Here is a 17,119-nt window from a genome sequence, read left to right as displayed (position 1 = left end):
GTAAACCAATTGGGGATGTAGCTCAGATGGTAGAGCGCTCGCTTAGCATGCGAGAGGTACGGGGATCGATACCCCGCATCTCCAATAATCTTCTTTTTGTTTTCACCACGTAATATGGTTTTGCTTTTCAAACTGAAACATTTTCCATACTTCATGTGTTAAATGAAAATACAAAACTATCCAGGTAGGGTGTCAAATCGAGTCATCGATTTGGTTTCATCGGTTCGGATTGAAACCGGTTCATTTTGCTATCGGTTTGGTTCGGGTTGGGTTGACAAAATTAATGGTTCAGTTCGGATTCGGGTTATGTGGTACGTGCTCAGATCGGGTCATATTTTGTCAGATCGGGTCATATTTGATCAGGTCATAAACGGGTTAAGTCGGGTTCATATCGGTTTGGGTTATAATCGGGTCGGGTTCATATCTGGTCGGATTAAAGTCGAGTCGCGTCAATTCGGTTCGTTTTGTTAACGAGTTTAGCCGGATTGTAATCGGGTCGAGGTTAATATCAGATCCGATTCATATTGGGTCGGGTTCATGTTTAGTTAGATCAACTAGATTAGGTCCCGTGCACGCACGAATATTTGAAAATTATTATGACCATTTTTAAAAAAAAAAAAATTAATTGAATTATTTATCCCTTAAAATCTTAAATCTATTGCGTAATTAGTAATCTCGAATGTACTCATTTTATCATATAATATACAATTTTAACCTACTACGTAATATATTTTATATGTTTAATACGATGATCTGACTAAAATATTTGATATATTTAATATGCTAATTTGACCAATATATTGAGTAAGAATATTTTCTATTATTGATATGAGTCATATGACAGTTTGACTAAAATATTACCAAAATTTTCTAATAATGGCATATTCCATAATCCTATATTTTTTTCCATATATAAATATTTATACAAAAGGAGAGAAAATAAAAAAAAAAGAATAAAATAGTTATGTCTTTTTAGGAAAGAGTTTTTGGCGGGAAAATTTTTCACCAGGAAGTGACACGTGTCATTCCTGATGTCTCTTTTAGTATAATATATAGATAGATTTGGATAAAAATTACAAACAATATCGGATTAGTTCTTTGGTTATAAGCTTAGCTTATAAGGTATTGAATTAGATCAATTTAGTTTAATGATCGATTAGATGATAAGTCATTTGAATACAAGTCAATAAAAGAGTGCAAGGCCAATAAAATAATACAAATTCATGAGTTTTATACCTTTATAACATTGTCAAGAATTAAGGAATATAACATTCTATATTTTATTACTCTAATAAGCTAATAACTGATGAATTGATGATCATAATTAGTTTAAACGTTTTAATTAAACGGGTTGTAAACGGGTTACGGGTTGTAAACGGTTCAGATTCTAAATGATCCGGGTTGTAAACGGGTTACGGGTTGTAAACGGTTCAGGTTCTAAATGATCCGGGTTGTAAACGGTGCGGGTTGAAACAGTTCGGGTTGTAAACGGTTCGGTTGAAACAGTTCGGGCTGTGAACGGGCTTTTCCCTGGTTGAAACGGTTCGGGTTGAAATAAATCGGGTCATTAACGGTTTTCGGGTCCATTCGGTTAGGGTAGAAACGGTTCGGGTTGATGCATGGCGGTTTGTTATCGGATATCGGGTCTTAATCGGTTTAATATTTTCGAGACGGTTCGGGTTCGGGTTGAAAGTTATCGGTTCGGTTAGTTTTCGGATTCCAACTAACGGGTTATTAACGGTTCGGATTGTTAACGATTCGGATTAACCCAGCGGGTTCAACGGTTCAGGTTGAGATTTGACAGCCTTATATCCAGGGTACTGTAATACCCCGAAATTTTAAACTCGATTTATTAAAATTAAAAATATTTATTATCTTGATTTCGTTTTAAATAAATTACGAATAATCGAATTTCGTTATTTTAATCGTTTTTACGATTTATTTTAAACGATAAATTTATAAACGAAAATTATTTATTTTTCGTTAACGATAAATTTTTTTATAAGAATTATTTTTACTTAAACATTTCTATTTTTAGCAATTTCTGAATTTTGCCAAATATTGTGAAATTATGAATACAAAAAAAAGAGGAAAAAAAAATTTATTTTTTGCTTTATTTCCTTGCTCTCCACGCACAAACCAGGAAGTTTTGAATTCCTCTCCTTCCCTCAAATCAGTCCCCATACATTTGCTTGAGCCCCAAGGCCTTCCCCTTCTAGAATCCTTCCAAAATTTACAAATTCCTTGAATTTCTGATACATTTCTATACCAAAATCAAATCACAAAACTGAGAAAATCATCCCCCTTATTCCTCCAATTGCTCGAACCACCACCACCAACAACAACCACCTCAACCACCGTACACCACCGTTATCACCACCAATCGCAACACCCCCAGCCACCCAGACCACCGTCGCCCCACAACACCACCGCACGCACCACCTCCTTCCCTCTCCTTCCCCTCGTCACACTCCCCTGCTCTCCCCTGTTTCCTCCTCTTTCGCCCCACCGCACCAACACCACGCCGCACACCACCACCTCCAGTCACTATCACCACCTTGCTAATCAACCACCGCCCCCAAAAGCCACCCTGCCGCCGCCCAGAACGCCCAGAAACACCCCCCCCCCAATCTCCCCTGTTTCTCCTCTCCTTCGCGCCACTCACCACCCTTTCTCTTGCTGCTCTGTCGCCGAGAACCAACTACCACCACCGCCGTACTCACCGGCGTATCCGGCGCCACGGAACCTAGCCCCTAAACGTCTCCCTCCCTTTTCTCTTTCCTCCTCCTCTCCTCCCTTTCTCCTCTGTTTTGCTCGTGCCCTCCCCAGAAAATCAAAAACCAAAAATCAGATTTTTAAACTTTGGTTTTCATTTTCTTTAAAACCCAATTTAAGGATTTGGGCCATTTCAAATTGGGCCTTGGTGAGTTGAAAACTGAATTGTTATTTTCAGATTTCTTAATTACTAATTTTCATGTTTTAACAAAGTTTTATCATATAATTATTTACTAATATATTGTTTATTATTTTTCAGGAAAGACAAATAAATTTAATTATCAATTTCATTGAAATGAGTTACTAGATTGATTTAACAAGGACAATTTAAATAAAATTTCGTGTGAATTGATTTAGGAGAAAACATATATTTTTCTAAAATTTTATTTATATATATATTTTCTGAAATTATATATTTTCAACATTATTATTAGAAAATTCTTTATTTATAATATTTCGAAATTATTGAGTTAAATTGTTTATCATTTCAATAACTAATTCGATTATTAAATATTTTGAAAGAAATTGGACTCGGAGCTCAAGACGAACGAACCAAGCAAATTCCTTAGCAAAATCGTGGAAGTGAGGTAACGGCTATTGCTAGTACTCGCAATCCCCTTATAAATGTATTATGAAATTATGACGTTATGATTGGATTTATGAATTAAATGTTTTGACATGTTTTATGGATTGTGGGAATGAAATATGATTTGTTTGAATTGTTTCTTATAATATGATTTGATTGAGTTTTCTCATAAAATGATGTTTATGCAATGCTATGGAAGAAATGATATTTTTATGGATCCCAGGATCCAAATGATGTTTTTATGATCTAAAAGAGTTATGTTATTTCAACTGAAATACAAGCCAAGGCTTAGTAAAAATACATACAACATGATAAATGAAAGTGAAAGACCTGGTTTGTCTGGCGGTATATAAACTACCATCTTACTATCTACCGGTCATGCATGCACCACAGACACCTGTCCACCCATGGATTACGAGCCCAGGCTCCCATGGTTATGAGCCCAGGCTCAGGGCCCAGGCCCGTGTTACGATGATGAGCCCAGGCTCTTATGGGCCCAGGCCCAGTGGAGAATTCCTTCACGGTTCGTACTTGCCGACAACTAGCATGTTAATTAAAAGTTTATGAATGACGTTTTCATTGCACAGTTTATGAATGAATTAAATATGATGTTTTATTAAATGTTTTACCCATTCTATTTTCCCTGTGTTATTAAATAAAATGAATTGAAATGAATTTACGCTGCTAGAATAGTTCGTTACTGAGTCTTCGGCTCACCGTTTTTGTTTTCTGCTTTAGGTACTGATGGGGACGATGGACACGAGTAGAGGCGAGGAAATTCACGTTAATAATATTCACCTAGTTTATGCTTAAAGTTTTAATAGTTTTAATTAAAGACTTTTAGTAAGTTATGTACTTTTATTTTGATAATATAAAGGATTATTATATATATTTTGGAGTATTTAATGGCTTATGATTGATGTTTGCCTTGTAATTTCCAAAAAAGGAAGTTACGGCAGGTAATGTCCCGACCAATTAGGTTAATTCCGCTGCTAATTATGCTTTAATTATTGAATTAGAGGTCGGGGCGTTACAGGTACTCAAACTGATATTTTGTTCAACGTCATTTACCCAATATTATAGACGGGTTTATATAGAGATCTAAGTAAATGAACGGTACTCCGTATCTTCTACTACCTTGTCCCTTTTTGTTTCCGATGTATTCCTCTTTGGGACTTATCTTTGAGCTTGCTCCATATCTTAAATGGTAAGTTTGTTCTACTTGCCCACTTTATGAACCCATGTGTAAATTTACACTCAATTCTTTACAAAGTAAATTTTTCTATTGGAGAAACAAAAAGGATGGATCGAATATTATTTTCTTTAGAAATCGGGCACCAATTATCTCTATATTTCTCTTGGTCTTTCTGTTTTCGTGGTACATATTTGTCAACGCTCATATTTGACCATTAATACTTTTGATTTTTTATTAGCAAAAATCAAAAAAAAAATTATATTCTTAAAGTACTCATTGAGAGAATCAAATAATACCCTTCATACCCTTCTTTTTTTTTTTTTTTTTTGGTATAAACTCGAACACGCAACAGACACACACAAATACACAATGTACCTCATTGAAGATGTGACTGTGTGAGTGTGAATCAAACACGAGAGTGAGAATTCCAGAATTCGAAATGGGCCTTTCAGTGTCGGCTACGAAACTGAAATACATGTGACCCAATAATAGCAAAAGCCCAAACAACCCAACCCAACCCCACAATAACAACGAATAAACGAACAAAATATAATTAATCTGTCGGTGCCCAATTGTGAGCAACTGGACATACAAGATTTTGACCTGTTTTACTGCCTTTATACAATCTTTAATACTTGTACTTAATTAATTCTACTCATTATTTAATTATTTATGATAAAGGCTTAGGTTTTTGTTGACCTTTTAGTACTACACTGTATTTAGTCAGACTTCCAACATAATTTAACAACCATTATTGATGGACAGACACGTGTGAATTCACTTATTTCTTTATCGATGATTATAGTCCACTCTTTAAGTTTCTTTTTTCCTTATGAAATGAATTTATTGACCATAGTTTTGTTCTTTAGTTGTTGCAACATTTTAACTTTTTTACATAGGGATTCGTATCTTTGATCATTAATATATTTAACTACGGAGTATTTAGAGCATCAATACTAAGACCACTCTTATTTGCCCACTCTTAATCTCTCTCCTTATCCTCCTCATCACCATCTCTTATTAAGAGTTATCTACCAACAAACACAAGAAATAAGCTAACTCTTATACACTAACTCTTAAATACCTTTTTACATGTTTTTTTTTTTTTTTTTTTAGAAAAATAACTTAAAAATATGCATAAATATACACCTAACCCCCCTCTTATTTTTAAGAGTTACCTCTTATTTAGAGGATGTCTTAATCAACCTCTAAATAAGAGGGAGCTAAGAGTCAGCTCTTGTTTATTAAGAGTTACCTCTTATATTTTCTCTCTCCTTAAGAGGGGCCTAAGAGCTCCCTATAATTGATGCTCTTATTATCTTAGTTTTGAAATAGTAGTTGCACTTTAATTTTGTCGCTATTTACAAAATTAAATTTAATTACTCATCTTTTATGATTTATACGTAAGGAAAAATATAGTCGTGTGTGATATTGTTTGATATGTCAGGATATGTATTATGGGAATATAAACGTTTTCTAACTTTTAAGAATACAAAATCATACCCCCTCTGTATTTATTTAAGAGATACACTTGCCTTTCCCAGCCGTATTTATTTAAGAGATACATTTGCCATTTTTAGTAACTTATCAACCCCACTATCTAATTAAATAATCTATCTACACCCCACCCCCACCCCCTAAAATGACATGGTCCCCACTTATTTTACTATACTCAACCCCACTTGTTTTATTACTTTAATTCATTTAATTCTTCTTCTTAATACCCGTTACATTAACAAACACAAAAAAGGTAAAGGTTAACCATTAAATCAAGAAGGAGGGAGTATACCTAAAAAAAGTTACAACATGTGAAACCATAAATCGAAATGAACCTAACAAGATGTTACATGACGATGCTTTAATTTATGTACAAATCATCTAAGCCGGTGAAAGAGAATATATGAATTGTGTGAAAGTCAAGACGTTGCAATTAAAAGAGCACGAATGAAGTATAAATTATAATATGACTCTAAGCTATTGTAATTTCTCGTAATTCATATTTGGTTACTAATTATTTTTAATTATCCCCAGAGTATGCTTTTTCTCCAAAACTTGGGTAATAAGTTATGAACGCCTCTAATACTATTCTTAATTAGGCTCAGTTCTTTTGGACTGAAATTTCTTGAAATTAAATTATATTTAATTAATTGAACTAGAATTAAATTAACTAAACTGATATTAAAATAAATTAATTAAATGCTCCTAAACTGAAACTAAATTAAATTAAATAACTGAACTGATGTAATACCCTAATAATTCCTTACTTTTATAAAACTTTTTTCTTGACTAAATAAAATGAATTACTAGAATATTACCGCCACCGTGATAACGATCAAGACTTGTACCAGAATGACGCAGCGGAACTAATAACTAACTTTTAAAAATCAACATAAATTATTAATGGCCTCTTTACAATTCAGAACATTTAAAGACCCTAATTAAAATCCAGCTTTAAATTCAACTAAATATCATTAACTATATTCAAACATTGTCTGGATATTTATTGAAACAGAGTTTATAAAACCATGCAAACTAAAATACTCTCAATATTCACTATCTCGAAATGCTGACATTACTTCACCTGCAAGTGTCTCCTTGCAATCCAAGTATAAAAAACTAGACGTCTCGTCCTAAAATAAATTAATAAACTAAAATAAATCACATATTTATTAAATTTCCAGCAACATTTATTTTTCTTTGAAGTCAATAATTAATCTGAAAGTTAATCCTTTTTATGCTAATTAATCAATCTCATTATTTAATTGAAACCCTATCATAAGACAATAATATAATCTACTTTAAAACCCTAAAAATCAAAGATTTTTAGTATTACAAGTATTACGAAAACTCAACTTAATAATATAATTAAAATTCATAAATATAGTAAACAACTAATCTGAATTTTAATTACATTTAACAAAATCATTTTTTTAAAAATAAAACTAATAAAGAAATTTAAATAGAGAAGAGAGAAGCACAAACCGGCTGGCACAAGTGCACGACGACGATGCAAGGGAGGCGAGGCAACAGGGATGGGCGCGACGCTGACCTGCCCCGCTGCTGCTGATGGGTCGCGACAAGGCCTAGCACCGGTGCGTGGGCAAAGGGAAGGCCGAAAGGAAAGGGAGAGAAAGAAGAGGAGAAGAAAATAGAGAGAAACTTCTAGGGCTTTGTAATTGTAATTTTGAGTTAAGATTTTTTTTATGGTGGCACTCCTTATTTATATGTTTTGGCTTGGATTTAATAATGAAAAGGACGAGAGTGCCCTTGATAAAAATTTGCGTATTAAATTATGTTCTCCTCCGAAAATATAAATAACTCGCCTAATTTAGTTTAAAAATATTTTTCTTCCCAAAATAAAAATAATAAATATTTTTAATTAAATAATAAATATTTAAATATAACTTAATTTAAAATTCACTTAAAAATACTTTATAATTTAATAAACATACGGGGCATTATAACTAAACTGAAATAATTATACTGATAATAATAATAAGAATAATGATATAATAATAATAATAATAATAATAATAATAATAATAAAATAATAATAATAAATATGGAGTAATAGAAGTAAGATAAACATAATAAGGAATTGAACATTTTGAGTAATAATTAGTAGTTTAGTACTACAAGTTATGTATTCATATCAGTGGAAACGATCAATCATAAAAATCATAATCGTGGTTGTTGTTGTATGTATCATGTTTGTAAAACAGTCACGCTAATCTTCTTTGTATCGTTCCGATTTTATCATAAACAGACGAGTAGTTATTGTTGTTGTATTTAATTAGTGAAAAGTGAGAGTAGAGCTAATAACGAGTACTTACGGGTGAATTAAGGAAAAAGAAATGGAAATTCCAACAAGAAAAATACCAGACTTAATTGATAATTTCCGGTATTTATTTGTTTTTGTCGTTAAAGAACATACACACACAAAACAAAATCACACGCGTTCATTTCCCCCTCCTCCAGTCTCCAGATCTACGCTCCCTCTCATTTTCTCTCTCCACCATTTCCTCCCTTTTCGCTCTGCCCATCCCCAAAAAAATATCCAATTTTCTGGAATTTGCATTTCTTCTTCTTCATTCGTCGCTCAATTTTGGATTTTTTTTCCAATAATCAATCGATTTCTTCATTATAATCAATCGATTTCGGGTTCTGTTTACAAATTTCACTCCGATCCGCATCAATTCCGCTGATTTCGCTACCGAATCTGTACCAAATTCACTAATATCCGCTGAACAAAATAATAATCAAGCATTTGTGTTACTTGTTTTTTTTTTCCCGGAGTGATTAAAATGAAAATTCGGATTATTGTTATGATGATGAGGTGAAGATTGGAGAAGGAAAGGCGTTTTGGATCCGCCCTCAGGGTGGTGGAGGGAGGAAAGTGATGGACTTTGGTCGTAGGAGAGAGAGTATAAATGGTAATGGATATGGCTATAACACTGGAAATAGCAATGGAAATGGCCATGGAAATGGAAATGGAAGTGGAAATGGTTTCATTTACGATCGTTTTGGTTTCGAGGAGAGAGAATGTGGCGATGGACCAATAACAGCTGATTGTTTCAAGGTTTCTTCATCATCAACGAATTCCTCGCCGTCTTCGTCTTCATCTTCTCCGTCGCGGTACATCGAGCATCATGTCACCAAGTTGGATACTCTTGCTGGTGTTGCAATCAGATACGGTGTTGAGGTACCGAATATTCCTTTTATTATTTTTTATGATTTTTTATGAATTTATTTATTTAAGCATTTTATGATGATTATTTTGAGGTTTGGTGAATTTGGATGTGTGTATCTATGAGAAAATAAATAAAATTGATGTTTTCGAATCCAAAGAACATTTGGGTTATACATTAGGTTTATGCAAAGTGATGATGTATGATGTCATTGGGGTTAGCTTTAGTTTGATTGCTGGGTTTTTAAGAGATTCTGTAGCTCATCAAATTTTTGGAGAAGTTGAAATGTACGTTTTGTTTTCAGTAATGATAATAGATTGTGCAGCTCAAGTAATTTAGGAATGGATTTATAGGATGTAATTTAAATAAAAATGGTATAAGAGACTCCAATACCATTGTTTTATAGACGAGCTAGGTCTTTGCTATTTTTTGTGTAATGTTTGAGATAAATGTTATCTAGGTTTGATTTATTATATACTTCAACTAATTTGTGTGCTGAATAGCTAAAGTGGTCGGCTTTGGAGATGATTAGTAGTTTGGCTAGTCTTATATTCATCAAGATAACAAGGCTTGTCATTCGTATAGGTTGCCGACATTAAGAAGTTGAACGGCTTGGTGACGGATCTTCAAATGTTCGCCCTCAAGACGCTTCAGATTCCACTCCCTGGAAGACACCCTCCTTCTCCTTGCTTATCTAATGGTCACAGCACTACAGGGTATCATAACTTACTTTCTTTTCAAAATGTGCTTTTTGTTTTATACTCCTTCCCCTTCTGCATTTTCTATATAACCTTCTTAAGGTTTCTTGTACTTTTAGATAGTCTCCTACCATCTAGCACACAATTAGTACAATCAGCGGCATTTCATTAATTTGATTTCCTGGCACAACTTGTATGATCAAGCATTCAACCTTCATATCTATGTCTTTTGCTCACCTGCTGATTTTTGTATTCCTGTTTTAGGGGAGTATACTTTACATAGAAATATAGCAGACTGATGCCTTTGTTGAAACTTTTTTGAGGCAGTCTTACATTTATATTATGCCAACTAATTGTAGGTTTAAGCCTGTTGTTTCATAGTTATAATTCTTATGAACAGTATGATAAACTTTTGTCATATATCTGGGGGTAAAAAATGAAGGAACATGTGCTTCAAACTACCCAATGTGTATGGTTTGGAAGGGGAAAGGCTGAGGATGGCCTCGTGTATGATACATCCTTCATTGCTTTTTGCTTTGTTGAACTATTTTCTGTCCTTAACGGTTACCAGTACCTCATTTCCATGGTCATTTCTCTCACCTTGGCATCTCTTCTTAACCATTTCTTACCCCTCACCTTACACTTGTAACCACCACTTATCTTTACTTCAAACCCCATCACCCTCAGGTCTGGGTTGGTTGGTTGGTAGGATTCGTAGAAGAGTGGTGGGTGTGTACAAAATGATCTAAGATGTGTAGTTGAATTTTTTCACCTCAGTTTTTCTTCTTAGTTAGTTACCATCATAGGAAATTTAGTCCCTAGGAGTTAAGAAATAAAAGTGAAGTAATTTGTGGTTATCCTATTAAAAGCATTGTCTGGTAATGTGGACATCCTACAACAACAACAAAGCCTTAGTCCCAAAATGTGGACATCCTAAATGAAAGAAATCTTTCCCCCTTCTCCTCTCTGATTATCTTATTTGAAATAGTGTCGTAGTTGAATGCTTAGGGAATTAGGTCTTCAAGCTGGAGGAATTAACATTGACAATGGGAAGGTAGCAGACTAGCATCAGATAGCTAATGCTTTTCCGTTGGGGTTGAGGTTGGGGATGGAGGCTGTGGCTTGTGGAAACTCAACTACACAGGATTAAACCATGTCCATGTCTGCGGAATATAATCTTTTCTGATAAGTGTCAAAATGTACTAAAATATCATCAATTCATACCTGGTTGACAAGTATTCACATTTTAAACTATCATGGTCCAAAGATTCTATTCTCTTGTATGCTACATTGCTAATAGATCCGCATTGAGATAATACTGAGAATACACAACTGACATTGTTTAATATTGTTGGCTCGACTTTGAAACATACTTGAGACTTGTATGTTCTTATAGCCAGAAATTGTGACAATGTTTTTTTTAGTAAAGTCTTTGTTATAGTGGCTTTCATGGCAAATTCTGTAGTCAATATGGTTAGAAATGCCTATATTGTTGGCAATTTTATGTTGTCTTTGGGGCCTCTTTACAGTAAGCTCCATCTCCTAAGTTACCTCACATATTGGACCCCTAGCAGCTTACACTTGGTTTCTTGCATGGATCTGGTGCCTTCTTTAATTCCATTCTCTTATTATTGTACTGTATAAATTAATGCAGCTTTGATGGGATAATTACATGTCCTGAAGGAAAGTATGTATTTGTAATGTTTTTTTTGTCATTCTGACAACTGGTGTTGCCTTATGCGAAGAGTTAAATGATTCTTTGTATCCTTATGGAGAAAACATAGTTTGTTGTATAGTAGGTTAATGTTTCACGTGAAGAATAACACGATAAAATAGATGACATTAAAGTATATGTATTATGGTATCTGCTTCGCATACCTTAAACCCACGTCTTCAGTCTTTCCACGCACCTTTCTACTTGGTCTTATCAAGCGATCTAGGTCAGGTGAGAGAAGTATTGGGCATGAAAGATTATGTGAAAGGTGGTGAAAATCCTTAAAGAGACAAACTTGTACGAGAAATTACTCCCTGTTTTTTTTTTTTGTACCCACTTCCGAAAATGGGTGTTTTTTTTGTTCTACCCACTTTTACTATTTTTGGCACACACATTCTACTATCATACCTTTTTCCCCACAATATTTACACCTTTCCAGAAACAAGAGTCTACTAGGTACATTAAAAACCCCCAGAGGGAGTACATGTTTCTCCACTTGAGTTTTGACATGAATATTATGCAACAATGCGGCTATGCTTCTTCAGTATCTTGTGTCACTGTTTGATCAAAAGAAAAACATTATCAGGGATTTGATAGTTGGATCTTCCTCTAACCTCAGTACTCCTACACTCGTTCCCCGGAGGAGATTTAATCTCACTATTATAGTGACACTGACCTTTGGTAGTCCCCCTGACACAGTGACACTATTTTCTTTCAGGCCTTTGATGGGTCTGCTGACCTGCTATTAGTGAATCGCAGACTCAGAAGAAACCATAGTACTTGTAAATTTGAAACTAATGACTTATGGTGACAAGAAATCACCCGTTGTTGTCTGCATCAGAATGGTCTTGACTAAGGAATTCATTCTATATGCTTTTACACCAATTTTAGGTTTGCTGTGGTTGCCTGTTGTTTGGTTGCTAGTCATCTCTCCAGTTGTGTGCTGTGTGATTCAGTTGTGATATAGCTACAGAATTATCCTCATTGCATTTTATCGCGAAAGACCTAGACTTACAAGAATAACTAAGCTTTCACGTTTTTACCTTGTTACAGACCAAGCAGCTCAGAGCAGACTCCATTACGTCGTGTGCGTACTGATCTCTTGGAATCATTCCAATCTTTGAGAATTACTCCAGAGCAGAAGGTCTCGCCTGCCATGAGTTCTTTAAGAGGCTACTACGGGCTTAGTGAACAAAAAAAGTGTTCGGAAGGCTTTGAAATGGCACTTTACAGCAAAGGAAGTACCAGTTACGGTCAAAATGAGGGTTTTACGTCACCATCACTTTTAAACCCACCTCTTAGTCAACATAGAAGATCTAGAAGCGTGGCTAATGGGTTTAAAGCAGAGGAGGATGATCTGACTAATGATATGGACGATGCAGCTAGATGGATTGATAACCTCAATAAGAGACGTCAGAAATCAGATGCTGCTTTTGCCCGAACACCTGGAAAATTATTGAAGGAAGAGAACACGAGTGGTGGATGGTTTTCTGCAATCACAGGGAAAGGATTAGCTCTGAGAACAAAAGCAGCAAGTAGAACCAATTTGGTTTCTGACGCTGAAACAGGTGGATCAAACGGATTCCCCTTCAGTTTGGGAGACTCGACTACTACAGCTGAAAGTTCATCTGGAGTAAGGAAGTCATCCAGCACTCCAAGTTTCCAGGAGCAAGACGGAAATAGTACGTCTTCATCTATATGGTCAGCGGCAAAATGGTCCTTGACCCCAGAACTACAAGCTGCCCTCACCAAACCAATTTTTGATGGACTTCCGAACCCAATTAGTGGTCGAAAATCTAAAGCAGCACTAGACTAGATGCTGTCTTCACATTGCTGTTTGCAGTTCTAGTTCTTGAGATGATATAGACTGAGCATAAAGTTGCATAAATTCATGTACAAGAGCAGCAGAAAGAGGTAGAAAGACCAAGTAGATGATGCCCTGTGCTGATGGTGGGACAAGATGCAAGCCAAGTGCATGAATTTTGTTTACAAGTGACACATTCAAGGATACAATATGATACATATGAAACAAGCTTATATTGCCAGAAATTTGTTCATCTCAGGTATTTTTCATGTTTCTGCTACAATTCAGATCACAGAAATTTGTATATTTAAGTCCTGGGCCGCCTTTTTATTGGAAATAATCAGGTTGATAGTGAAAAAAATTAAAAATTATTTATTCCATTGTATTATTTGTTTCCTTAGGTAAAATGTTGAATGCTTAGATAAAGTAGCTGTAGTTTACGTGCTCCATCTCAGAACAGTAATCCTTTTGGACTAATGTTTTGTTGAGAGGTGTAATTAGTGTGCCAATTACTGACGGATAATGTATTGGTTAATAGTCAGGAATTATTTGTTAAAATTTATTCTTATTTAAACTAAAAATAAACCCCTTTTTTCTTTTATATTTTCAACATTTCCGAGCTCTGTGTTCTTACAAAGGAACTTCCAATTCGACTTATTTCATAGTGGCAAGGATTTCATCTCCGTAGTTTACGGATGTTAGTAGAGAGCTAAAATGAGAATGCTAATTATGTCAATGATTTTACATAACATCAAGCGTTTTAACGCTTAATCACCGACTTTATACAATGAAGTAATTAACTTTGTAGTTAAAGGTTAAATAAACAGGCATCTGTAATAAGTTTGTAAAATTACTGTAATTTGTAGCAAAACTGAGTTGCAGGACATCTTTTAGCTCGTTATTACGGCATTCCAACTTGATTACAAAACATCACTTTCTTTGTCGATTACCTCTTGACAGATTTGTTTTTTCATTTTTGGTGCGAATGAGCTACATGGACGGTACCTCTTCACGGATTGAAGTTTGTAAGACATCTCTTTTGTCATCTCCATATCTCACGAGTAATAATAAGTACCTCCATTCAAAAGAAAAGGAAGAAAGAAGTTATACAAAGTTTGGCGAAATAAGTTTATTTCGAAACAGTTGCAACATTTCTTTTTTTGGAATATCTAACTTTACGATATCCAACTATAATTTGTCACCAATTAAAAAGAAAAGAACAATCATATAAACAATTCTCCAAACGTTTTTAACGAAAGATAACTTTTTATAATTTCTACAAACCTATAAATTCATAATTGAAAATATTAGTGGTTGAACGTTCAAAATATTGTTTTTAATACATCCACCATGACTTTAAAGTTTAAACTACTAGTTAAACAAAATGTTCAACTATTTCGAAATGTTTTTTCCCCCCCTTTAATCATAAGTGTAACTGTATAATACAGACTTACAGAGTGTTTAGAGTACTATAAGTATAATATTATAATATTTCGTCTGATTATTAATTTATTATTGTATCAGTTTTCTATATTATTTACAGTATAAAAATGTCAACGGCACTATACGTCTATGCAACCTTGGACCTTGGCATATTACTCCACACATTCCACTTTAGAAAAGAAATTGCATCACTTTAATCATCTGATTATACAAGTTCTTATTTACATGAGGTGTACGATAAATATTGTACACCGAAGTTAAAGTTAACGTAAAATGTTTAACAGTTACCCTTAAATATGTAAAAGTTATCTACTTTTTAGTAATAAATTTTTTCATTTTAATAAAAAAAAATTTCTTCAAAATCACTAATAATGTAAAAAATTAATCATTTAACCCCTTTAAAATGTTTATCTATCAACTTTTATTTTAATAATATAAAAATTAGAGAAAATTGGATTAAAATTAGAGAAAACTGGATAAAAATTATGTTGATATACAACAAATTTATTATACACCTTGTGTATGCAAGACCTTTTGATCTTATTAACACTTTTGCGACAACTCTTGAGTACTGTAATAAAGTTTAGTACGGAGTAATACATACCTTTTGAAGCTGTTTACTCCTACAGTTTTTTTTTGTTACCTTTAAAAAAAACAAAAAAAACAGAAGAGGAATACAAAACATGTTCTCACATTCCGAGTATATTTGTATTTCATCCGAAAGAATGCATTATAAAGTCCGCTTAATTTTCTTAACTTATTAAAAGAAAACCCGGAGTATGTTTATAATTGAACTTATTTTACTCGTAATAAAATTTTAACAATCAATTATCAACTCAATTAAGGGAAAATCTAGACAGACCATTGTTCCTCAAAACATGCAACAATTTGACATTTGCATATTCATACATTTTCTTATTCACACATTTTCTAATGTATTTTTTAAAAATCTCAATTTCTAAAATTTTACTAATACGGAATGTACCACTACTATCTCCTTTCATCTCCTAAAACTTTGGGCACTAATAAGTGTCAAAACTAATATGAGACGAAGAGAGTATATAATTAGATAAAATTACGGTCAAACTAGTGCCTTGTCAGGTCACTCAAACTGTTACAAGTATCCAAGAGCAAGGAGAATAAGATATTGAGATGTTCTCGCTTAACTGAAACTCTGTATTATTCATTTTATTCCCCCTATCCCTAAAAGATCGCCCCAAACCACATTTTCCACTTTATTAAGAAAAAAATTCAAAAGAAAAACAAATGAGTTAAAAGTCTTGCTAAATAAAATAATGTTGTGTACGAGGAGACATGTGAAGACTACATACTATAAATGGTATGCGACAACCTCAAAGGGACATATTGAAAAGGAAACTCGGGCAATCTTTTAAGGACGGATGGAATACAAGATGTTCTATAGTACTTCCCTATGATGAAATTTAATGGAATACAATCAAACCTTTAGCCCAAACACAGGTAAAACCATATAATACACGCACAAACCAACTTTCTTTTGCAACAAAGCAAGTTGCCAATATTACCTAGAAATTGGACATTTTGATTTTACTTAGGATGTTTTGAGAAAAACAGTGACTAAAAATCATCACGGACAACTTCATGCAACCACCATATTTCAGAATGACTTTTTCACGATGCCATCTAAGTACTCTCCTTACATGGTTAAATGGCAGTAATGCATAAGGTAAGTAAGCAGAAAATACAATACTTACAATATGCAACCCTTCATCCGATCATCAGCATTCCTTTTCTTCACTTCACTTTGTATATACGAATGGAAGAGGAGCATGTTGCCAAATCCTCAGAAACTTTACCCTCAAAATCAACCCCATTTAAACCACCACACAAAAGACAAAAATTGAGTTTTTCTGTAAAAGCCCGATTCCTGAACGCTACTGATCATTCCACCCATGTCATACTTTCAAGACTCATTCCCCTAATTTATTTATTTTAAAATATACGAAGTATATCACAACCAAACATCAAAAGCCTTGCTATATCATTCCCTATCCCAGAATGTGTGGTTCCAAGCAATAACAAACAACTTCTGTAAAATCGGAAGGGGGGAGGACGGACAGTCAACTTCCTCCCCAAATTCGTTTCAAATATTAATTTACTAGCTAGCATTGTATACCTTTGATGGTATGTGCTTGACTAACCCTATAATACATTTCTATATCCAACACATTACCCTT

General features: G+C 34.0%; 1 protein-coding gene and 1 non-coding gene across 2 annotated transcripts; both read left to right on the top strand.

The window, feature by feature from the left end:
- The first annotated feature begins 11 nt into the window (after positions 1–11).
- Positions 12–84, top strand: TRNAA-AGC (transfer RNA alanine (anticodon AGC)). Its single transcript has one exon. It is a non-coding gene; the product is annotated as a tRNA-Ala (tRNA).
- An 8,408-nt stretch (positions 85–8,492) lies between these two features.
- LOC110786112 (uncharacterized) lies at positions 8,493–14,063 on the top strand. The gene is made up of 3 exons (XM_021990637.2): positions 8,493–9,258; positions 9,830–9,960; positions 12,710–14,063. Exons 1-3 carry the CDS (start codon positions 8,956–8,958, stop codon positions 13,470–13,472), a joined length of 1,197 nt encoding a protein of 398 aa, XP_021846329.1. The 5' UTR covers positions 8,493–8,955; the 3' UTR covers positions 13,473–14,063.
- Positions 14,064–17,119: the final 3,056 nt, after the last annotated feature.

Source organism: Spinacia oleracea, chromosome 2 (assembly GCF_020520425.1).
Source record: "Spinacia oleracea cultivar Varoflay chromosome 2, BTI_SOV_V1, whole genome shotgun sequence".
Classification (NCBI taxonomy): Eukaryota; Viridiplantae; Streptophyta; class Magnoliopsida; order Caryophyllales; family Amaranthaceae; genus Spinacia; species Spinacia oleracea.
This window is presented reverse-complemented; position numbering and strand designations above follow the sequence as displayed.

Coding starts and splice junctions, on each gene's coding strand:
- LOC110786112 (XM_021990637.2), top strand. CDS start 8,956: ATGGACTTTGGTCGTAGGAGAGAGAGTATAAATGGTAATGGATATGGC. Junction 9,259..9,829: donor CAATCAGATACGGTGTTGAG/GTACCGAATATT, acceptor TCATTCGTATAG/GTTGCCGACATTAAGAAGTT. Junction 9,961..12,709: donor AATGGTCACAGCACTACAGG/GTATCATAACTT, acceptor ACCTTGTTACAG/ACCAAGCAGCTCAGAGCAGA.